The sequence below is a fragment of the Camelus bactrianus genome, chromosome 5, assembly GCF_048773025.1.
Source record: "Camelus bactrianus isolate YW-2024 breed Bactrian camel chromosome 5, ASM4877302v1, whole genome shotgun sequence".
NCBI lineage: Eukaryota > Metazoa > Chordata > Mammalia > Artiodactyla > Camelidae > Camelus > Camelus bactrianus.
The window spans coordinates 42,470,075-42,495,461 of record NC_133543.1 but is presented as its reverse complement, the minus strand read 5'-3'; the positions used below and the strand labels follow the sequence as shown (position 1 = coordinate 42,495,461).

General features: G+C 40.8%; 2 protein-coding genes across 17 annotated transcripts in view; one reads left to right on the top strand and one right to left on the bottom strand.

Annotated features, from left to right (window-relative positions):
* The window catches only part of CCDC148 (coiled-coil domain containing 148), a 325,980-nt gene that overhangs the window by 221,773 nt on the left and 78,820 nt on the right, over window positions 1-25,387 (top strand). For all 14 annotated transcript variants that reach the window (XM_074363720.1, XM_074363726.1, XM_074363722.1 and 11 more), the window contains one exon: window positions 551-660. In XM_074363720.1, coding sequence (XP_074219821.1) covers window positions 551-660 — 110 coding nt within the window. The remainder of the gene's footprint in view (window positions 1-550; window positions 661-25,387) is intronic.
* Window positions 5,071-25,387, bottom strand: part of UPP2 (uridine phosphorylase 2) — a 31,672-nt gene continuing 11,355 nt past the window's right edge. For 2 of the 3 annotated variants that reach the window (XM_010971340.3, XM_045507692.2), the window contains 5 exons: window positions 24,840-24,998; window positions 21,980-22,094; window positions 18,063-18,272; window positions 15,763-15,909; window positions 5,071-6,319 (listed from right to left, as the gene is read on the bottom strand). In XM_010971340.3, coding sequence (XP_010969642.1) covers window positions 6,168-6,319; window positions 15,763-15,909; window positions 18,063-18,272; window positions 21,980-22,094; window positions 24,840-24,998 — 783 coding nt within the window. In that variant the 3' untranslated portion in view covers window positions 5,071-6,167. Of the gene's footprint in view, window positions 6,320-6,642; window positions 6,770-15,762; window positions 15,910-18,062; window positions 18,273-21,979; window positions 22,095-24,839; window positions 24,999-25,387 lie in introns of all 3 variants that reach the window. The other variant, XR_836488.3, reaches the window with a different exon arrangement.

Below are 25,387 nucleotides of genomic sequence, written 5' to 3'. Positions count from 1 at the left end.
TGTTATACTTTTAAAAATAATGTTGAAATCATATTTAAGGTTTCTGGGGGAAGTGGTTTAATGGTGGGCTTTTGTTCTCAAGTGAAAATTGCTACACTCAGTTTTTAGAAAAACAAATGTTAAGTTGATTCTAGATTGAGTGACACCTGTTTGGGAGGAGTGAAAAAGCACCTCAGAAATTGAGAAAACCCTTGAGGAGTGAATAATGAAGCAGGTTGCAAATTATAAGTATTTTCAGTTATTCATCTTAGAAGACTTGGATGGTAGAGCCACTGGCTATTATTTTAGGATTCTTAAAAGATAGAGAAAGTTCAGGAGGATTGAGAAAGAAAAGTTTACATAGTTTATTTTTCAAAAGGGACAAAGAGAGACCCTAGTCATCAAGGATTCTTGGACTTAAGCGCTAATCCTGAGATGAAGATTGTAGCTTGGATCCTCACAAAAGACTCCTTGTGGTGTAGATATCTAGAGGCACACAGGATCCTGGAGAGAATAGTGTGATTTTATGAAGCTCAGTGTGTCAGACAATTTTAATTTCCTTCCCTGACAGGATGACGGAACATGTAGCTTGGAGGCAAGGAATAGAGGCCATTTATCTGTCTCTTACTCAAGCTTTCAGTCCTCTCATACGTGGGATGCCCAGCAGCCAGCTAGGAAAATGTAAGTCGAACACTGTGTTTCCCAAGCTCCCAGCCCTGGAGAGCTTCAGGAGAATTTTCAATACAAGCATACATTCTTGAATAGAGGGTTTTTTTTGTTTTTTTTTTTTAAGTATTCTACCAGTTAAGAAGAAAAATACTAACTTGTTTTGCAGTAAAAAAAAAAATTGTAATTGAAAGATCTGCTTATAGAATGACTTTAGTTTCTTAGGTTTTTCCAAATGGTTTTGAGTCCCCAGATGTATTTTGGAGGCTGTATTCATGGGTCCCAGCAGGAACCAGGTGGCACAATTAAACTGGGGAACTGAGAGAATTTACTGAAAGGACCATTTACAAAGGGATGGGCAGAATTTAAGGAACAACAAAGGATGGTGTAGCTGGAATAAATGTTACCAGCCCTCATGTGAGGGATCCAGAGGGGAGCAGTAACCACAGCCTAGAGAGGACAGTGGTGTGACTAGGGCCACCCAGAGGAGCGGTGGCCTGTGATAGGGGACACAGGTCTCCTGTCATGACTCAGCGGGTCCATTGATTGTATCAATGGTCTCCCAAATGAATCCCAAATGTTAAGAGCTATGTTTTTAAACGAAGGAAATAAAATTCAAACTCACTTGTTACATTTCTGAAGTTGATAGTTTGTAGTCCTTGTTAAGTACCTATAGGGTGCAAAGCACTAAATAACATTCTATAACTAGGTAAGAATAAGCCAGAAGTTATCGGGTGCATTTTGGACCAGAGACTCAGTTTTACTAAGCAGTTGTTGTGTGTCAATTGTCTGGTGTGTTTGGGGCTGAAACATGGAGCAGAAGAGCTGATCATGGCTGTTCATGAGCCCACATAGCAAATTATACTGACACATGGTTGTCAAACAAGGTTGGTCAAGGGATGATATTTTGACAAAATTAACTTGACAGGCAGTCAGCTATGCATTTGCTTTAATTGATTGATTGATTGTGCCTTTGTTTTGGGAGGGGTTCTTTTATATGTATTATCTACACTATACACACACACACACACACACACACACACACACACACACACACACGCATATATAATTCATATATATGACATATGTTTTAGTTAGCTGTGGATGTCGTAACAAAATACCAGACTGGGTGGGTTAGACAATAGAAATTTATTTTCTTACAGTTCTGGAAACTAAAAGTCCCAGATCAAGAGTCCAGCTGATTCTGTATCTGTTGAGGGCTCTCTTCCTGGCTTGCAGATGGCCACCTTCTCACTATGTCCTCACATGGCCTTTTCTCAGTACATGTGTACATAGAGAGAAAGAGTGTGAGTTCTCTGGTGTCTCTTCTGATAAGGACACTATTTCTATCAGATCAGGGCCCCATCCTATGACTTCATTTAACCTAATTCCTTATAGGCCCCCATCTCTAAATATAACCACACTGAGGGTTAGCATTTCAACATATGAATTTGGTGGGAGAGGGGAGTGGAATGACACAAAAATTTAATCCATAACAATATATATAAATATAAAAATGAGTTGTATATATTTATATAAATATATAAAAATAAAATATGTATAATGAATTCACTTTTACTATGTGTCAGATACTATGCAAGTTGCTGGGGATCTAAAATTATTAAGGTATTGTTCCTTTTTTGGTGAGAATGCTAAAAATCTACTCTTTAAGGAAATCAAGTATACAATACAATATTATTAGCTATAGTAACCATACTGTATATCAGTTCCTCAAAACTTATTCATCTTATAACTAGAAATTTGTACCCTTTGACCACGTAGAGCAACATCTCCCCATCTCCTGTCCCCAGCCCTTGGTAACCATTTTACTGTTTCTATGTGTTTGGCTCTTTTTGATTCCACATATAATTAATGTTATACAGTATTTGTTTTATCCTGTCTGGCTTATTTTACTTGGCACAATGCCCTCCAGTTTCATCCATATTGTCACAAATGGCAGGATTCCCTTCCTTTTTATGGCTAAATAATATTCCATTATGTATATAGAACACATTTTCTTTATCCATTCATCCATCAACAGATACTTATGTTGTTTCCATATCTTGGCAATTGATGATGGATGTGTTATTTACTTGATGTAGTAGTCATTTCACAATGTCTGGGTTGTAAAATCATCACACTGTACACTTCAAAAAATATATACAATTTTATTTGTCAATTATACCTCAATTGGAAAAAAAAAAAAAAGGATACTGTTCTTGACATCAAGGAGTGAGAGTCAACTAGAAAATCTTGACCTTTATATAACTGTTCCAGTGGAGATATCATCAAAAGACTTCCAGAAATTTGGCTGGAGGGGTGCCTGCCAGATTCACAGACTGTTCATTCTTTTAAATCATGGCTTTTGACCCAGGCTGAAAATCACTAGGGGAAATTTTTAAAATAGGGCTACCCAGTCCCACTCCCAGAGTTGATCATTTAACTGGTCTGAGATGAGGCCCCAAACAGTGTTTCTGAAGGCCTCCCTGGTGATGCTGACATGCATCAGTCTTGAGAGTGACATAGAGCAAATGCACTGACACACCCCCTCGCCCGCCCCACCTCCCGCACTCACACTGCACTACACCGTGGCCTCGTAGAACCAGGACTAGTTGTTCTTCTTCTGGTCATTAGTTCACATTTTATCTTGGAGATGCTGTAAATGTTTTCTCTTTATGAAGCAACTGCTAGGCAGCCTGGAGCCAATTTAGGGCCTGTTGTCTCCCAGTGCGTGGGCTGTAGGGGATGCATAATGGTGTTAGCTTCAGACTTTGTGCCAACGACACCCCTTCCCTTCCTTTTTCCTTTTTCTTTCCCACTTAGGTCTAATTTATACTATCGTGATGTGCTTTTATTTATCCTTGTAAGCTGCCTCTGATTCTTTGGGGGAAGAAGGAGGGATATGGATTTATAATGAATGAATGTACAAAGGAAAAAATATTAAAAATGCACATAAACACTGGTACATAGAAATAATCGGATGAGTTTTTGCAAGCCTATTTATTTCTTGAATGGAGTTCTAGGAGAGCAAGGCTGAATGAGTGGGGATGGTGGGGTGAGAGGTGAGGTGAAGAGCTGGTTCCCTGATGTGCAGCAAGCAGAGGTGAGTAGTGGCTGAATGCCTGCAGTGGGCAACTCTCCATGGCAGTCGAAGGGGAGAAAGGAGACACGAGGCTCCAAAGACCAGCTGGGCAGCCATTACCCAAGTTCATGAAAAAGGATGAGTGTTCTCAATGCAGCATATACATGAGGACACATTGATATCTTCCTAGTGCAACTCTAGTTCTAAAGGAACTAAGTATGATGCACTGAGGGGGGATTGAACTTGGAGACCTTCCTGAAGGAAGTGAATCTGGATTTGGGTTTTGACAGAGGGGAAAGCCCCATGCTCTAGGAGGAAACAAGAAGTTCTAGACATCACTGCAACGCTATACTGATGGTACAGGGGACTTTCCACCCGACAAAATGAGATGTGGGAGGGACGGCCAAGGAGAGCTGAGCTGACAAAGGACTGAATAAAGAAAGGATGAGTCTTGCAAAGACTAGAGGCATTTTAGTGAGAGTTTATAGGGGAAACATATGAAAGGATTCATTCTTCCTTCATTTATCAAACACTTATTGAGCACCTAGAATGAGGCAGACACTGTTTGGGTGCTTGGGGTTCAGCAATAAATAAAATAAATGCAGTCTTTGTCCTCATGAACCTGATAGTCTAAGCACATTAATTAAAATAAAGACCCAAGCCATGCCATAATTGCAAGCTGTGATGAGTACTTTTAAGAGGCTGTAGAGGGCGCTGTGGAAGGCTGTGGCAGAGGCTGGGAGGACTCTGGTTTGAGGACCAGGAAGGCTTTCCATTTGTGGACAGGTTGGAGAAATCAGTTAACAGGACTTGGCAACTGGATGTGGGAATGAAGGAGACAGAATCATCAAAGAGGTTTCCCAGTTTCTGGCTTGTGCGGCTGATACCATTTACTGAGACAGGAAATACTCATGCAGAAAACATGCATACACAAGTGCATATGCCCCACCCCCCACAGCCTTAGACAGGAGCTGAGAGGAGGATTAACTGTGATTATTTAGTTGTTCTCTCAATCATAATCTCCTCTTCTCTCAATAAAGAAGATTTTCCAGGAGTAGATAGATGAAAGTTCAAATTGAAGGCTTATGAAGAACACTCTGAAGTACTTTCCACTTGGTCTAAAAAAATATGAAACAGTGAAAACCCCACTAATGACTGCAGTGTTACTCTACCTTACTTTGAGTTCTGATTCTGGTATTTGACGGTCAATTATTGGGATATCTTTAAAAATTGCACATCAAGCACACCCATTGCCATAAAAAGTCCCAAAACTGACTTACCTCTTAGGGGATTGTTTATTGTCATTGATTACAAGGAGGCAAAAAAAAAAAAAAAAACCTCTATCATGGTTAGAATTAAACTTTATTTGAGCCACAACAAAAAAAATATTTGTACACAACATTACATACCATTCAAGATTGGTAAGCCATCCTCCACTCATCCCCCATCCATGCTTCCCAACTCCTAAGTGTATCAGCTTTCAAAAAACCTCCTCCAGGTGGCATCCACTCATATAGAGCGTAGGGTACCCCCTAAATCACACCATGCCTCCCAGAGGGTTGACCTGAACAGGGGTACAGGCAAGGTGCAGACAAGATCCAAATTCACCCAAAGGACGACTTGAACTTCTTGAACTCAAGTCTAAATTCAGTTGATATTAACTCCTCAGCCTATGAGGTTAATGTTAAAATGAAATTTTAAAATTCAGCTTCTTCAAACACATTTCCATAAAAAAAAAAAAGGTTGCTAGAAGGTGATTTAATCATTTGTGATTTCTGGAGAAAAACGAAAATCTTTCTTTGCATTTCCAAAGGTTTTCATTTGAAAAATCAATGTGTGATATAGAGTTTTTATATTTTGTGATAAAAATCACAAACATGGGCAAACCTAAGCTGCTAATCCTGTTCGATGGTGCACTGAAATCTTGCAAGGGGAAAAAAAAGTATGGTCATATTTCCCCAAGGGTAGCTTTTTCATGTAGACCTATATTACACTGACACTTTTTTCTGTAAATATTTTGAATGTGCATGATCAATTTCTGTCACTTATCCAGCACCTAGAAGTGCCTGACAACATTCTAACATGAATTTCTGGACTGGTTTCAGAAACAGAGTGATGGGTAACTATCTACAAGTGGCTGATCTATTTTGATGTGAGCTTAATTAATGCTGCATATGAAACTCCAAATGTCACAATACAGGAGTTTTACAATTTTAATTATTAGACTGACTTAGTTAACTTGTTCTAAAATGAAATTTGAATCTGAGTTATTAAATTCTTTTACAAGAAAATCCATTTTTTAAGAGAAAGAGTTTTATTAAATCATTCAATTATGATTTTAGCATGTGGATGAGAACTATATTAAAATGCCACAAATTATATAAGACTTCAACATTACGACTGGAACTATAGACTTGTAGGGAAGGACTGGGTTGCCCAGCTATGATGTCTGGTCACGAAGCCCGAGCCGCTGTTTGATGAATTTGGAGATGAGGCGCTGAGGCCGTTTCTGGTACTCCACCAGAACATCATGGGGAAAGTTGATTTGGTCACATTCAAGTCTGTCAAGAAGTGTCACGCAGACCACAGCAGCTAGAAGAGTAAATAACACCATTATTGAACAAATGAGTCTATCTCATGTATGGAAGCATTAGCTGAACACCCCCATGTCCCTAATACACATAATTTGTATTGTTTTCCCTGTCATGTAGATGCGACCCACTGAACCCCTTAGCCTTCCATATGAGTTATAATTCATATTTCTGTGGACTCTCACCAGACACTTTATCTAACTGAAATAATTTTCAAAACTCTCCCTTCTCCTTTTCCTTACAATTGGCTAGATCAAGTCTCGGGAAAGCTTTGTATTCAAGGTAACAATAAAGAGAGATCTTCACCACCCAAAATGCACAAACCTCCAGCTTTCTATTCCATTTCCAATTCTTAGAGAAGGCTTTTCTCACTTGGGGATATAACTGGAGAGCTAGGCATTTTTCCTCAGATGACATTTTACTCCTTTGATGCAACGTTTGAGTTTGCCTGCTGGAGAGTGAAGTAAATAGAGAAGAGATATGAACTCTAATCCCAAGAAATAACAATAAAGGAGAGTACTGATCCTTATGAAATTTGAGGAAAAACCAAAGTGAAATGCTAAAACTTATAAGAATCAACTCCAGGAAGGAGCAAATTTATTAGCATTTAGTTTCTAAAGAATGAGAATAAAACCTCATGATAGTTAGAAAACGAGGGGAAAAGAACAAACATCTTTCTCTTAAAAAAAATGAAACTCTCATTTTTGAGAAAGCATCATAAAGGCAGCATCTCTGGATTGTTCCAACAGATCTAGAGAGAAACACTGAGTCCCCTACAAATGCTTTCTTGTCAGTTTCTCATGCAATCTTTGATTTCTACGAATGTGGCTACACATACTGAAATCAGTGTCAACCACTTTGAATGGATAGCAGTATAATAATATATATCTTCATCTGCACCATTTTAAAAAGGATTCAGTGTATCTGGGATTAGATATGGCTACATATACAAGCTTTGAGGTCATGAAGATAAAGTTGGGTATGAGTATAATATTTGTTTCTTTGACTTCTCCACAATTTTAGTCTTCTTTATAAGCTCTAGATTTGAGAAGGTGAGATGGACTGTAATTATAATCGATGCTATCTCTTTTGTTTGGTTTAGCTCTTGCCATGTGCTGGGTACTTAAGATACCATTTAGACCTTGTAGCTGTTCCATGAGCTGGCTATTATTTTTATCCCTTTTTGACAGATGATGAAATGAGAGACTAGGGAGGTCAAACAAATGGCCCAGGAGGACATAGCTAGTAAACAGCCAATCAATTCCTCGCTTCCTAAACTGCTGAGAAGAGTTGTGTACCTCCCATCCCTCCTCCTCCCCAGAGCTGGAATGTGGTGAACCATTAGGGAGACCTCCCCTGACCTAGCAGTCAGATGGACCCTCCTGTCCAGTGAAGTGAAAAGCAATGAAAATATCCAACCTGAGCTAAGTCAAATATTCCACAGCCTAGGACCCTGTTTATTCAAAACCCATTCGGTCGTAAAGCAACTTGGCTGAACAGGTAAACAGGCAAAGGGAAGGGCCAGAAACTTCCCCAGCTTTTTCAAGTTAATAATCAGCAAGTCTGCGAAGGCCGACATGGGCTGGTGGTAGCAGGGAAAAGATGAAAGTCCTTCTCTAATCCTCCACTTGGCAGAAGGATGAAAAGAAATTCATGCTCGGTACATGTCACGGAGAGGGAGCTGACTTAACTAAGCGTCTTCTCTGGTGTTTTTAAGAGTAACACCAAAGAGTGACAGGAACAGGGCATGGCAATCTCAGTGGTGTTTTCTTGATGCTGGAGGACCCATTAACAAGCAGCATATAATAATCTTGTCGCCTAAAATGACTATTTCCACAAGCAATTAAAAGGGACTAATTACCCAAAACAATTTGTCAAAACTAAGCCTGACAGCTTTACCACCATAATCCTCAAATTGGGCAGGGAGGGTTGCTCCTGCAAAGGGACATTTAGTGACCTAGCTGTCACCAAGGCAGTTGCCAGCTCACTGACCACAGGCTGCAATGTGATGGGAACAGACCAGTATGAACATGGACCTCAGTGCACCCTCAGCCGCACCAGGAACTCCCAGGGTTCTCAACTCTTTGGGATCTTTTTTTTTTTTCGGTCCCTTTGCAAATCTGATGAAAGTTGCAACTGGAACCTCTTTTCACACAAAATAATTTTATATTATTTCAAGGGGTTTGGGGCCCCTGAAGCCCACCTTGATTAAAATATGTGAAAACCAGCAAAGCAAGAAGTCATTTTTTAAAAACTTGTCTTTATGAAATTAATAAATGAATTCCTTACCACTGATGTCTGATTTCCCAAATACCCTGACTGATATTCTTGGTGAAAGAATGACTGTGCATACTACTGAAGAAGTATCAATGCAACACTGCATTTGATCCCAGCACTAGCCATCCTGGTATGTGGTTAGCCCTTAGGGTTTGCTTGCTAAAGTGGTGTGCCTATCTGCTCACAACTTTTAAAATAGAAAACTCTGCATTTTGTTGTTGTTGTTGCTGTTGTTCCTCTGAACAGAGACCCTGAACCTTGTGCATCCGTGACAGGCTGTGGAGAAGCAGCAGCAGAGTATGGGCCTCAAGTCAGACATCACTGGGCTCAAATTCCAGTTCAGCTACTTCTTATTAAGTGTGAGAACCTGGGAAAGTTATTTAACCTCTCTGAGCCTCAGTATCACTGATGAGCTACCATGAGGGTGAAGAGCTACAATTGGTTGCCTTTTGCCTTCGGGTAATAATATTTCAAAACCCCAATTTTCCCCCATTTTTGAGTTAAGAAATGTTCTAGCTCCAGACTGAATATAATCTTTAGACCTTGTTCTAATATCTTTTTCACTTTATCGGTGATCACCCTGCAGTTCCCGGAGCCCAGCAGCCTCCATTGCTGGGACCAGCAGGAGAATATAAAATGGAATTAAAGCCAGGATTCTGCTCCCTTTCATTGAACTGTAATAAAGTAATTTTATGAAGACTGAATATATCCCCAAAGTTCCCAGTATCTGTCAAAGGAAATAACACTGAATTCTTCCTTTACACAAAGAAAAACCATGTGAGTGCTGCCAACAACTAAAGACAAAGAAGATTTAAGTGAACCTAATCTTGGATAAATATTAGGTTTTATGTATTGCCATGCAAGCAAGTGGGCATCAAAACACAGCTAGACTGAAACAAAAGGAAGCCGGCACTGTCTTTTAAAGATGGATAAAAACTGAACAAACTTATCACGAGTTCACAGTGCAAAAGGATTATCATCTTTAATCAGAATGTTAGGGATTTAATTAAAGTAGATTTTGCTTAAGAGAGGGACGTATGTATGCATATTATAAAACCATAGATGAATGCATTTACACAGCATTGTACACTGGGTTTATATTGTTCTGAAGGTTCAGCCTTTGTGAAGGCCACTACTTCCCTCACCTGAATCTTTGTTAAAGCAACAGTGGATTCCCACTATTCTCTTTCAGGATAATGAGCTCAGGATAACAACAGTGAGTGGTTGTCCGTGGCCCCATTTCACGCAGTCTGTCCACCTATCAAATATCAGGAGCTCCACAGGCTGCAGATTTAGCAGAAGTATAGTATGAACCTTATAGCAAAGGGAGGCTTAACCTTACAGCTTTGCTTCCTATTGGGACAATTACTAGGCACTCCAAAGTCCTTTAGACCATTCCCAGCCATAAATGTAGCTGGGGAATGAATGAAGGAACCAGTTGAACTTGTTATAGCTATCTTCCATGGTCATAAGGGTGGCGTGGTCATTCTGCTCACTCATCTGTTCATTCATTTAGCAAATATTTATTGAATGTCATATGGCAGATATTATTCTAAGTGCTAGAGATATAGCAAGAAAATGATTTTTTTAAAAAGGTCCCTGTTCTCACGCTACTTATATTATAATGAAAAGAGATGCTGAATACATACTTTCATGCATTAATATATGTAAAATAATATATGAGTTAAGATACAAAGAAACGAAGTTTGGTCTGGTATAGTGGTAAATATGATGCAGAGCAATGAAGTAGAATGAGTGAGTGAGTCAGTGAGTGAATGAATGTGCGTGAGTTTAGTTTAGGTTGGCAGGCAAAACTTCTCTGATGAAGCGAGATCATATATGAATCACAAAGACAAGAAGTGGTAGTCCATGTGGACCCCAAACCTCCTTGCCCAGGTGCGTGTAGAAAGATCTGTTTCTGCACCAGTTCAAACTCAGTGAGTGACTCCTCTGAGTCAGGACACTGAGTCGCTAGAAGACCCTTGTTTAATAAATAAAACATTGTTCTTTATAAGCTGAAACCATCAGCCATCATCACCTTAGTATGAGGACAGGTGGGTTATCTAGTCATCTGGTAGTACCAAAGGGACATAAAAAGCCATTAGAGAAGGCTGTCTGGAGAGGCTGGGTGGAGGGTCATACTGACCATGGAAGTAGGATAGAGGGGGAGGGGCAACAGGCTTGGGATCCTGGAGCTTTTGGTGTCAGGCAAAACATATTTTCAAGTGTTGCTTACTATTGATATATGACCTCCCTAATGTCCTCTATGTTAAGACAGCTGCTTGTGAAGCCTCTCTCAGCCTTCCCCCAAGCAAGCTTTTCTAGCTCATACAAAGCTTTTCCAAGCTTCACTGCTGTCAGGGAAGGATGTGATGAAGTGGGGATGAAAGATGGGAACATGGTAGCATCATATGCATGGGATTTTTGTCTGTGTCCTTGGTGGTTGATCTTCCTGTACCAGAAATTGACCTTTGAAAACAGTGGTGTCTGAAGGACATAAAGAGTCCCTTTCCTCACCAAGGAATTCAGACAGAAATACTCCCAAGAACTAGAGTTACAGACACAACCTTTAGCATAAGTGTTGGCAGCCTGGAGGGGATCTGTTCAACACAAAGGCTGCAACAGTGGCCTGGAAAAGAGTTACTGGCAGACTGAGATCAACTCCCAGCAGCTTCAGCAACAGGAGAAAAGGAAAATGCAGCAGGAAGCAAGAAGTACAGCAGGCTAGAGAGGAGAGAGTCCAGGAGGGTACCCACAGGTGGCAGAGAGAGCAAGGGCACAAGGGTTTGCAGCAAGGACAAAAAAAAAAAAAAATCCCTCCTAACAAGATAACTTCTGTGAGGGTTTGACAACATCCTCAAAGGGAGAAATACTCAGGTCCAGGGTTCACAAGCCTAGAGAACCCTTTCTGGCTGCCTCTTAAGAAAGAACTGATGGTCATCCCCAGACATACATCAGGGCAGCAGTTCGTGACTTGGTGTTTTATGTTTGACTAAACTGGTTACCAAATTCTACTCCGTTTGCATATCACGGGGAGCCATGAATCAGGTGACCACTGGATGTTTCCATAAGAAAGAAATGTAAGGAGACATTTCCTGGAGCAGAAATATCTGAATCCAGGTGTTCCTGCAGATCATGTGCAGGGTGGGCTGCCGCTCAGGCAAGGTCAAGCTGCCCCTAGCTGAGGCTCCAGTTTTCATTAGCTTGTGACAAGAAAAGCAGATGCTATCATTCCCCTGAAAGGGGGTGTTAATGATGACCTTCTAAAGATGACAAGGATGTATTTGCATCCTTCACCCATACATTACGAGTGTTTACATGTCCATGCATTCCGAGAGATGGGAGTAGTTAAGAATAGTGGTTCTGCAATGAATCTCTTCTTATGGCCGAGAACTTCTTTCTAAAATGTGCTTTTAGCAATGTTACCGCGTTCATTTTGTCTCTAGTTTTGTATGTTAAAATTGATTGACAATAAAGACAAACATTGGAATTAAAATTGCACTTGCAATCAAATAAGCACTATCGTGCTGTAATTCTTTACTTCTTTGAAGGTTCCTTCTTTGGTGCCAGGACACTGACTCTGCAGGCATAGTGCACTGCACTGGCCACTCCTTAGTTTCTGCTAGGTCCCCCCTGCCACCCCCAGCTTTTTCGCCTGTTTCTACCTCATTCGCTTTGTCATCGGATTCGTGGCTTGGCTTTAAATGCCATCTATATGCTGTCAATTGATGATTTTACTTCCCCAGTCCAAACTTGTCACCTAAACTCCAGGTTCAGAAATCCATCTGCTCACTTGGCCTCCATCTGATGTCTGCTACTCCCAAATCCTCACCCACTTTTCTCTATTCCAATCCCGATAACTCCATCCTTTCAGCTGTTCAGGCCAAAAACCTGGGAGTCGTTCTTCACTCTTGCCTTTCTCTCCAAATTCACATCAAACTGTCAACAAATCTTGTTGGATTTGCCTTCAGAAGGTATCTAGATTGTGACTACTGCTTGCTTCCTCCGCTGTTGTTGCACTGGTCTATCCTCTCTCCCTAGACTGCTGCACCAGCCCTCTTCCTTCTCTCCCTGCTCCTGCCCTTGACCCCAGTAGGCTCTCTTCCCAGAGCAGCAGCCAGTGTTCTCCTGTTCAAACACAAGCCAGATCTCCTTACTTCTCTATCCAATAGCTTCTCATTTTGCTCTGATTGAAAGTCACAGTTCTCAGAGTGACCACATCATCTGCACTTCCTCCCTCTGCTCCCCTCTCCACTGCTGTCACTCCCCTCCAGCCACCCTGGTCTCCTTGTTTCTCCAGCACACTCCATATGCTCCTTCCTGGTGGCCTTAGATTTGCATTCCCCAGACTGCTTTTGCTCGAATACCCACACGGCATTTTCCTAAATGGCACCCTCTCTGTGCATCCTTCCCAGACCAGGCTGTTTTAATTTATGGTTTTCCTCCCTATCTTGGGTGTCCCTGTGCCCTTTCCCTGCCTTATTTTTCTTTAATTGAAGTACAGTCAGTTTACAATGTGTCAATTTCTGGTGTCCAGCATAATGTTTCAGTCATACATACACATACATATACTTGTTTCCATGCTCCTTTTCCTTATTGGTTACTACAAGATATTGTACATAGTCCCCTGGGCTATACAGAAGCAACTTGTTGTTTATCTGTTCCTGCCTTATTTTTCACCACTGCACTCCTCAGCATCTAAGTACCATAGTACCATGATATTATAGATTACTCTTTGCAGTTTTCTGTCTCTTCTCTAGGCTCCATAAGGGTGGAGACTCTGTGACATTTACTGCTGTATCCCTAGTGCCTGGGCACTCAGGCCACTACCTGATGCACAGAAAAAAATCCTTTCCTTAGGAAGATAATGATTGAGACAAATCTTATCAACCAAAGATCTGATTTGAAAACCTGGCTTCTTAGTATTGTACCAGGCACTCAGTAGGCATTCTATAAAACATGTTTGAAGAGATGATATATTTTATGAACTTTTTCCTGAAAAAAGATAACTGCTATGTGAAATGCAAAACTATGAATTCTGGGAACAGTTGCTCCAACATTTTCTGGGACATCATTATTGATATTTGGAGACTGCTTCCCACTCAAAAACATTATATTAGATGGTGCTGTCTTGCTTTAGATTGAAGCTTTCATAGTCAATAATGAATAATTAATTTTGCAGCTTTATAATCTTACATCAATAAATAATAATTAATTTTGCAGCTTTATACTCTTACATCAATAAAACTTACAGTTTTTTTTAGTTCTAGAGGATGACTATGAAAATAATTTAAAATCACAGAGAATAGTTATACCAATAAGCCCTTGTGAAAATTATGTTTTACTTCAATAGGTTTTCTCAGTTCTGGCTAAAAGGTTAGTGGTTCTACTGTAATAGTTTCACTGAAAATAAAAATACATATCACACTCATATCTGGTTTATTAATACCATTCTCCACCCAAAGGAACCAGAGCTTCTTGGAGAAATGGCTGGTCCCAGATCTGAGGCAAAGTGTAAGGGATGCCTGAGAATCCTGTTGTGCCTAAAAGCAAGACAATTCTCAAGAGCTAAGAGGATTATGTCAAAAGGATAAAAGAGTGTGCTAGAAAGGGGTCTTCCTGGCCAAATTTGGGATAACTTAAGTATCAAGAAGAATAATAACAGAAACCGTGTATAACACACTGCTTTGAACAATATCCACAAAACAATAATGACTCCCTGACACCAAAAAGAAAAAGAGAGAGAGAGAAAGAGAAAGAGAGAGAGGCTCCCCTTAAAGAAGAATTGCAGCTAATAAATGATGGAACTAGAAAATCATCATTTTGCAGCCCATGCTAAAATCCCTAGGAAAAGACAGTAGGGTTACAGGATATTCACTCACACGATGCCAAGTTATCATCCCAGAGTTTACTGGTTACTTACAAAGAGAAAACTTTAACATTTCAATGGAGAGAGACAGCAGTGACCACTTGAACCAAGTGATCCAATTCAAAATTACTAGTAGTGGGATATCGTCACATTACCTCTCCCTGATTGGGGCAATGGAAAGTTTACATTGCTGTAAAGTGTTCTTGCCACATAGCTGAGTCTGGTCAAGCCGTCAGACTTCACCTCCACTTCATAGGAAATACGCGGTGTGGATGCACAAGGGAAACCCTGTGATGATGCGTACAGACAAATCTAGAACATGGGATGTTCTACAAGATCACAGTCCAGACTCTTCAAAACATCCATTGTCCCCAGAAAAAAAGAAAATTAGGGAGACTGTTCTAGATGTAAAAGTCCAAAGATATAACCAAGCAATATGATGTGTGAAGTTAATTCAATATTGCATGAGAAAAAAATCTTTAAAGATATTTTTAGGAAAATTCGAAAATTTAAATATGGAATGGATGTTGAGTGATGTTATGAAACCAATGTTACTTTCCTTAGCTTTCTCTTTCGGTTTCATAATGGTATTGCAGTCATTAGGAGAATGTCTTTATTCTTAGGAAATGATGCTGAAGTACAAGAGTTAAGTGGTGTGACATTTGCATTTCATTCACAATGATTCAGGGGAAAAAAGCAAACAGGTGTGTGTGTGCACATATTTATGCATACACATAATACATACACATACATATGCGTGTATATATGTATTTAGAGAGTATGCATAGATATGGCAAAATATTAAAATTTGTTGAATCTTGGTAAAGGGTTCCATAAGTATTTATTATACTATTCTTTCAATTTTTCTGTATTATTGATTTTTTTTTCAAAATAAAAAGTTGGAAACAGCAAAAATGCATGTAAACTAACTTTAAAAAAACACTCCACTAATGTTTTGTCCTTTGCTGGACTACTGTAGGAATATTTTGTGTCAATAAATTCAATTGTGCTAGAAAACAGCAGCCACTAGCAGGGTGAAGAAAGCAGAACTTGCTGTCAGGTCTTGGCTACATAGCCCACTAGCCAGTGACCTTGGGCAACTCACTTTTGACCCCTGAGGCTTGGTTTCCTCGTTTGCATAATGGGAATAATATTCCGTATGCTCACAAGATATTATGAGATAATCATGCACTCAACCCCAAGTAATATACAGCTGGATTCCTTTTTCTTCTCCTGCAGAGTGAAAATAACTTCATGAGAGAGGGGAATTTGACCTTAGACATTCATGAACATCTTACCTTTTAGACCACAAAGTCTACACATGGCCGCAAACACTGTAGATTCCATTTCGATATTCCTGACGCCGGCATTGTATGCTCTCTTCAAGTAATCTAACCCCTTTTCTCTGGAAAAGGAGCACAGTGCTCCATCTAGTCGACCTTGGCCTGAAAAAAGAATGGAAACTGTTTAGCGACGTGATGTCCTACCATGGTGGCAGTGGTATCACCAAGGGGCTTGCTGTCAGCCCAAGTGCTCTGTGGCTGACTCTAACTGGTGGGCCTGCACCTCAATAGCATAAACCCAGCCAACTGAATCGTCCTATCAGATGACCTGGAGCAAGGCTGTTCTCACATTAAGAGGAGTCTCTATGGCACTGAGCACCCCAGCTCTGGGGCACGTGACCACTGAGTGGCCACAGCAGCCAGCACTATGCCCAGGGACAGCATGATCCAGAGAGACACTGTGACATCTGCCCTTTGAGGAAAATCTCAGGTTTCTCCTATGGGTGGATGGCCCAGGGACAGATGCTAGGGAAGGAGAAAAAGGCTTGAAGCCCTAGTGACGATCATGAGCTATTTGGGGATGGGGATGGTGGTTGGATGTTGCAATCCCACCTGCCCATCAGGACCGATGGTAGGCAAATACAGACAGTTGATTCACCCACCTTCTTCTCTGCCACACACCTTTTAGGCTGCATGCCACCCTTTTGTGGTCACTTTTCCCCTTCCAGGCTGTTCTCAGTGTTCACTTATCACTTAATTCCACCCATACCAATTAGTTGGGCCAGAAGGAGGTGGAGAAAAGATGCTGATGCTGTCACTCCTCCTCCACCCAACATGTGCTGGGAACAGACTTCACCATGCCCCACTCCCAAGGGCAGCCGACTTGAAGCTGGGAGGCCAGTAAACTCTGTCACCACCCATTATCTTAACAGTCCCCTTTGCCTCCCTTTCCTCTCTCTTTCATGCAACTTCCATCCTCCCTGTCTGCTTCTCCTGGGTCCTCCTTAGAACTGCCGGCTAACACCACTAATGCAGTGTTATTTAAGCCGCTTCAAATCAGATGTCCCAGAAGCCAAGCAGGTAATGTCCCTGAAGTCCGCCTGGTTGGCAGGGAGCAGCCTCGCCTCCTCTTCAGTGAATATAGCCCCAGATGTAGGCCGAGGCTTGCCAGGGCCGCCATGCATAAATTACCTTAATTTTTTTTATGTTATGTAATTTCAATAAGCCCAAAGTATGGATTTTCACATGAAATCTCCAGAAATGATAAATGTTGGCAAAATAAATTCATGTATTTAAAAATACTGTGCAGCCCACAGAAAACATTGACTCCAACAGGCCACCATTTGCATTTGCCATAGCTTAAAGCCATTGGTAACCCTCCTGACAGAGGGGCCAGTGGCCTGTGACAGGGTCTCAACACGACCAGACCCAAAGTGCCTCCCACTTTACAACATGTATGTGGGGACAACACCTCATCTAACCTGAAGGAACATTCATCAGTAATACAATCTATCTCCACACGTAACTGTTTAGGATTCAATGTAATACCTTAAGTTTGATCCAAAGGGAAAAGAAAAGAAAAATAATTTTAAGTGTAATAATATGTAGCTTGATGAACACGCTCAAACACAACTACACAAAGTTTCTAGTATGCCCTCCAAGGATAGGCACCAAGACTGGTTAGCGTCTTTCTTGTGAAACGAGCAGGGTCCATCCAGGAGGGTTTTTCCTGCTGGCCCCTCACCCCCTGTAGCAAGAGCTGTTACTTGGCAGTTACCTTCAGTTTGTTCCTAAACTTGATTTGGGGAGCCTTTACTCATAAAGATAAAGGAGAGATAAAAGAACTGCTCTGAGACTACCCCATCCCTTTGGGATTTCCTCCCCTTAAGATTTCTCCCTGTTTCCTGGCTCCCACTCTTTCCTGAGTACAGATCCCTGCCTAGGTACAGATGAATGTACCTCAAAGTGGCAGAAACACAGAATCAACACAGCCCCCTTCTCCTAGAGTCACCAATTTAAATTAAAGGCATAAACAGAGATAAGATTTTGCTAACATCACTAATTGCATTCGAGTATCCAATTTGTTCTTGGAGGATTAAACCCACTCTCGAAATAAATTCATTATGTATGTGTCGCTGCGTCTTATTACGTCCTAACATTCCTGTGCTTTAGGAAGTTGAAAAGGCTGTTTCAGTTCCTTTTTTTAATCCCCGACTATTCTCTAAAGTGGAGTTTTTAATATAAATTATGGGTTTGAATAACACAGAGTTGCTAGCAATTTTTGGTTGCTTTCACAATTTATAAATTCTTCTCACCTTCATAAAAATCATAGGTACACATCGTATGTCCAGTGAGGGTTGGGAAGTCAGAAATGTCTTTGCTACAGTTGAGTAGTTCCTCAGCCAATTCTTTGTCAAGTTCGGTACTTCTGGTGACGATGTTGTCCAAGATTATCTGTTCAAACTGGGGCTTAAAGAAGGAGTCTACGGCCTCATCTGTTATTACAACAGACCCAGGTGCAATCCCTGCCGTGTGGGAACAGATAAGTGGTTACGGAAGAATGTCACCTAGGGTTTACTTTCGACACATAGTTTGTAATCTCTTCTGCCAACATTAATTAATGCTGGTTGCTAACGATTCTCCCCATTTTCATCATTTAAATGATTTTCTTTTCCAAATGCAATTAAATGGTAACATTCAGAACAGGCATTTACATTTGCTGTCTTTCCAGATTCACATTTACAATGTGATGGTGCTTAGATTTCAAGGCAAACATGACTCTTGGACATGCAAATTAGTACCGGCCTTCGGGCTCAAATTTGAATAAATTAGGTCTGGAATAAACTAAATGAGCCTGCCAGCAAGTAGCTTTCATAAAGTGATGTGACTACTTGATATTTAATCTTCTCTGCAACTCCTTGATTACTATTATTTCTTTGCATCTCTGTCCCCTCTTCTTTCTGATTCTTGTCACATCTATTCCCTCCCTCCTTCTCTGACCCCTTGTAAATTAGTTCTCATGGCTGACTTTCCTTTGCTACAAAGACTGGCTTGCTCCTGGGACTCTGGAACTCAAGTCTCAGGGATTCGAGAAACCGTTTTCTGCCAAGTCTTACTCCCTTGGCTTGGCATGCTCTCTCCTCCCCCCACCCCCACCGCCCCCACACACACTTTCATCCGACTAACACCAGCTCATTCCTTAGGTGTCAGCTTGAGTCACTTCCTTCAAAAGGTCTTAATCCACAGAGGGGAAAGGAATTAAAAGGCAATGCAGATAGATTACATCGAATTTCCACAGGCCCAGCTTTTGACCTAGTTTTTGACCCATTCTGATTTCTGTTTAGAGCCTGGATGAGAGGATATTGATAGTGCCCTAGACTGTCTCTGTCCTAACATTCATCGCACTTTCTGTAATTACTCATTTGTTTGTCTATTGCCCTGATAAAACATAAGCTCTGTAAAGGCAAGAGCAGTGTCTGTCCACAATTGTCTCCCCAGGTCTAGCATTATGTCTGTCACATTATAGGTACTCAATAAAAATTTGTTGAATGAGTTAATGCTTCCATAGAGATGCAGTAGACGGAGATCTGCATGGGCCAAATCCACCCATCTTTGTAAATGGAGTTTTATTGGAACACAGCCACATTCATTCATTTGCATATTTTCTATGATTGCTTCCACATTCTAATGGCAAAGTTGAGAAGCTGCAACAGAAACCATATGACCTGTAAAGCCTAAAATATTTACTGTCTGGCCCTGCACAGAAAATGTTTATCAACTCCTGCCATATCCTTCTGGGTTCTTAATAAATTCTAATATTGCTCAACATGGGGTTCATTTAGAAGATCCAGCTAGAGACCCAAGGTGGACTCTGATGATAGAGCCTTTGCAGGTCAGATACTTTTAAAATAAGTCAAATAGGTGGCTTCTTGAATTATTTACAAGACATAGAAATAGGAAAATGACTGAGAATGAAGTTGAAAATGTGGGCATCAAAATGAAGTCATTCACATGCCATCCTAATATTTGGATGTATTAGAACATTTATATCCTGGTTAAAGTCTTTCAAAGGCCAAAATACTATTTAATCGAGTATTTTATCATCATCAAGTTTTGTTGGCTCATCTAAGGAGTAGTAGGATCAGCAAAAACAAAAAGAAAAACTCAAGCTATATCTCAAGATACATATATCTTTCATATTCTTTTTCATTATAGTCTATTACAAGATATTGAATATAGTTCCCTGTGCTGTACAGTAGGACCTTGCTGTTTATCTATTTCATATATAGTAGTGTGTATCTGCAAATCCTGAACTCCCAATTTATCCCTCCCCCCACCCCCTTCCCCCTCTGGTAACCATTAAGTTTGTTTTCTGTGTCTGTGAATCTGTTTGTTTTGCAAATAAGTTCATTTGTCTCATTTTTTAGATTCCACATGACTTCTCTCTTGTTATGTATGAACTGTCTTCATTTCTTTCCCAGTCTAATTGCGCTTTTGCACTAATTCCTATCCCCTCTTGCCTATTTAAGAACATAATTCCAGCAGTCTTCCTCTCTTCCCTACATCAATAGTTTTTCCTTTCTATTAGGTAATTCCAAATGACTTTTCGAAAGTGATACAACATCTCTTATTGTGAAAACACCTTCTCTTGACTCATATTCTTCTCTAGCTACTGCCTTGTTTCTTTGCTCCCCATAATAGAAAACTTACTGAAAAATTGCAAATCAGTATTTCTTAAAACAAGCAAACACATCTTGTCGATAAGCTGAGAGTTTTTAATGAGAACAGAACTTCAAAATGGAGGTATCCCCAATAGCACAGCGCTTTAGTTTCCCACAGTTCGTAGACCCTCACTGCGATACATGGGCTGTGTGTATCCTGTTGCCCTGAAACAAAACCATGACCGTGAGCTGGACGCTCAGCAGTCTTGCCCATGCTGGGCACTTGTTAATATCAAGGGGCAGCCACAGCAGTCAGGATGGTACATGGCATGGGCTATGCAGACAGATCCTTGTAACCCACCCCCCAAGAATTATAAGCAATCCTAATAACAATGTTATCCACTGCATCCTCAGACTCGTCGCTCCCTACTATTGCTTGTTTGGGATAACATTGGATAAACAACAGTTCAGAAGGATGCTTGATGTAACAATGATTTCTAACACTTCCCTTCTCTTTCTGGGTGGACGTCCATAGATGTCCTTCTTTAATCCACCTGGGAGGGCCTTGGCTGGAAGTTATTCCTGTACTGCAGCTGTGGAAAGGGCGTGATCTTTTTGAACATCTTTGTTTCTAGTGAAGCACGACTCAGCCACCTGAGGCTCTGTAATATTGGACAAGCCGCTTCTCTAGTTCTTTGCTTAAGGATTTCTGAGGTCCTGTCTTGCTCCAAAAATGTGTAATTCTAAGGCCAAAATCTCAATGTTATTTACAGTTCCCATTTGGTCCTGTCATTCTGCCAACCAAACCTTTCCAGTTACAATGCCCATGCTCTGAACCTGCATTTGGTGATGTAGTAAAATCAACCCCTCACAAGACCTGCTCCTGAAGAAAGGTTGAAAAAGGAAGAGATCTCCTCAGAACCTTACCACAGCCCGGGGGGGAGGCCTAAACAAGGCTTCTGAACAGCTGCCTGACCAGCCAAGAAAAAATGGGGGAGGGGGGCTCTGAGAGAACCTTAGGGAGCATCACCTGTCCCTTCCCTAAAAGCCCAGCCTGATCTCTCCTGGTGTATTGATGAGGAAAATACCCCGCCAGAAAAAGGCTGTCACTGACATGAGCTAAAAGCAATGTTTTCCTAAAGCTATTAAAGTCTGCTTACTTAGCTGACAAACAAGGCAAATCTTAGTGATTTTTTTTAACTTGAAAGCACTTCTTTCTGTCACTTATAAAATTCATAAGCTTCAAAATTTATTCTAACCCTCGAAGTTTATTCTTATCCTCAAAACTTATTTCCTAGCAATTCTTCCCCTTAAGAACACCTAAGTCCATCTGGGCCAGAGACAGGGGCATCGCTCACTCCAGGTTTCCATGCAGGAAAAAAAGAGAAATGTGTCTTTACATTTCTTTCATTTTCTTTAAGTTTAAATTTCTAAATTTCCTCAAGCCCAGCCTCCTGACACTTTTAGTCCATCTGGGTTTCTGCTGGGCTCTGAGTATGTTGCTGTGTTTTGGCAATTGCCCTGTATGGGACACGCATTTGGATTTAACAGTGTAAATCAGTACATCTCACCTATTCCCCCCGATGTACCAATTCTGATAATGGTAACGTCACAGCACCGGGCATGGTACAGTAGTTTAATGAGTTCATGAAGCATAATAGAAATGGAGGGGATGCCCATGCCATGCTGTGAAGAGAAAAGAGAAAGTCATTATACATCTCACAGACTGATAACACGCACAGGACATATTTTCTTCCTTCATTACAAGTTAACAGCCCTCAGATAAATTTACATAATCATTATGACTTTGCCAAAGCTGAGGAAAATGTAAGTCAGCTCTAACTGACGCCTACATGACATGCTGATAGATGGGTCCATCTGTGACGATCAGAGAGAGGTGCCTCCCTGCCAGTTAAACTGAGTTCAGCCCTCCTCACCAAGAGCAGAAGGTGGGGACGGCGGGGCATACTGGTGTGTCGGGGCAGCGCCATTTCTCCTCTCCCTACTGGGCTCTTCAGAGTGAGCCTTTGAAAAAGAGCTTTTGCAGGATTGACTCGATTTCGAGGAACTAGAGATTTGGCTGCCATGTATTTAGTCCTTTTCCACCATACTAAATGAAAGAGTGAACCCATTTCATTGCTCCTAGGTAGCTTTGATTGTTTCCTGGTACTTCTGTGTGAGCTTTGAAAGGTACAAGGGTAGAGATGTGGGTTAAATCTCTACCTACCAATCTGGAGCATATACTGAATGTGTAGGTGAGGTTAAGTTGATGGAAATCATGACCATAAGCCTGGTTTTCCTCAACATTTGGAAGAGTAGAATCAATGTCACAGAAGAGGAGTCAACACAGGTTAGGGGACTTAGCTACTCCTGTTGGTTACAATATGTTCTAAACATGCTCTAGAAAGATTCTCCATGCTGGAATTTGTAGTGGCTGGAGCTAAGTTTAGAATTGATGTCTATTTCATTCCTAACACCAGAGAGTCAAATGTGTTCTTCAGTATTCTACTCTTGGCCACAAAGACTTTGTGTGCAGAAAAGCACCAGGGGCAACATGGAAGATTAGGTAATGGCTGCCACTAATTCTCTCATTAACAAATCTGGAAAAGCCTTGCAGCCATAACTATAATGTTTACACCTGAGCTTCCTTCCACTCACCATCAAGAATGTTAAACTATGGAAACTCTGAACCTCTGGGTTCCCCATTTTCGGTTCCCCTGGAACACGTCCTGACTTCCAAATGCATTCTAAGTCTCCTGAAGGCATGAATCAAACCTATAATAATTGTATGTCCAAGATTAACAAGTCTGGGCTCTGCCACTAATGAGTAAACTCTCTAAATCTCATCTCCTCAACTGTAAATTAAGAGAATGAACCATTATGTGATCTATTAGGTTCCTTCTAAATCAGATATTTGATAGGTTTATGATTATCATTTATTATGCAGCCTGGTGATAAAATGACAAATGGGCTTTGTGTTTCTGCTAGACTCTCTCTCTCTCTCTCTCTCTCTCTCTCTCTCTCTCTCTCACACACACACACACACACACTCACTCACACACACACGCATCTCAGCAGCTGCTGGAGAGGAAGGATTTTTAAAGAAGAGGTCTCAATTGGAAACCCTCTTTCTGCCGAGTGAGGCTCATTTCTCACTGGCTGACCCCTCTGGACATGATGCTTATTTTAGTTCTTTCTCCCCTGGCAGGACAGCAGGATCAGTCTACTGCAGTTTTTATATCTTACTCTGAAGTTTTACTACTTGTTTATGATAGTTTCACATTTTCACAAATTTTACGTTTTTGCCTTTATCCAGTTACTGTGCAAAAAAAAAAAAAAGGACAAAGAGCTGTAGTCTCAAAGTCAAGCAAAAGTTAGTAAGACAAAATTCACAAAGAGCAGAGGATATTCAGTTTCTTTCTCAAGTAGATATGCTCTTATTGCTGAATGAGCAAATATATAAATGAATGGATTTTCTCATTTGAGTCCAAAGCCAGTTTCAGGTATTCTAGCCCAGAGAGGACATCAACCTAGCTGTCCCATTGGTGTTGCACAGTCTTCCCTTCTTCATTCAGGCTTTCAGCCACCATCATCCATCCTTCCATCTCCAGGTACTATAGAGCAATTGAGGGAGAGCAGCTATTCCCTGGCGCAGTTGTCACAGACAATTCAACTCCTTAGAATTGTCACACCTCTACAGTGGATTCTTCCCTTGTCACCTGGCATGCTCAGCTATACCCCTTATGGGGCTGCCATGTCCAGGTGCGTGACAGACTTAGAGCTATTGTTTCAGAGTACAGCCCTGTGGCAGAGAGACCAACTTAGAAGGTAAGCTGGGTGCACACGCATCTACACTCTCCTAAGTGTATGCAATCCTGAGTCCAAGAGAGAAAGGGTCTCTGCATTCCCTAAAATTACAAATCATTCCACTTTCATATTGTCTCAGGACACTGTGTGTCCAGAGCTATTAACATATTCTAAATACAGGAGAGCAATTCGCAAGAGCTCTGTGTAAGTGCGTTAGCAGCTTTTCAGAGAGCTTACAATGTTGAATGGCACCACCTTGGCAATCCTGAAAATTGGCCCCTGTGTACTAAAATCCCAACATTCCCAAAGCTGGATAAAGGATAGAGGAGAAAAAATTGCTGATGGCTTATTAATCAGTTACCAACTGAAGACAAGTGTGCTTTGAGGCTTTTTTCTCTAACTTGCATAGCCAAGAGGTAACTAATAAACTAAACCAAAGTAGCACTGAATGCTATTTTCTGCCCCTAGGACTTTTTCCAACAATGAATGTCACACCTGGACACTGAATTTAATTGTGTGAAAATGCATAGCAGGAGGGGAAAAAAATATCCCTCCTGTATTTGGAAATTTCCACTTTCTTCTAACTTGTGATGACTACCTGACACGCAGCCACTGAGCACTTACACTGATGGAGAGCACGGGACCAATTTTGTACATGCAATATCTGTCTGTCCCGGCACAGATGTCCTTCATGTCCTCTTCAGCATCCTCCAGTCTGAGCTCCTTATGCATGAACAGGGCAAATGCTTTCATTCTGTTGGGGCTCCCGCCAATGCAGACAAACTGTTAATAAAAATAAACAATTACCTGCCTTAGTACCTGAAATTAAAAGGCAAGTGTCACCTTTCAACTTTAATGGTTTTATTTTATTTTTCAGTAATAAACTTAAGAGTATATGTAGATATTATGGGTTATGTTCAGGAGTTCACTAATTTGCATCATTAACCTGTAAATAAGGCAACCAGAAACAAAGTTTGAGGTACTTAGTAAAGAAAAAGATAATCACAAAATCAAAGTAAGTTGATTTTGTTTGAGTGGGTGTTTCCTGGTGTTTTTGTTTATAGTGAGTATCAACCAGCATTTTCAGTTGATACCGGTAGCACGTTGTTGGGCTTTAAGCTTCACATGTAAATACCAAGAACATAGAAAGTAAGTAACACGAGAACAAAAGG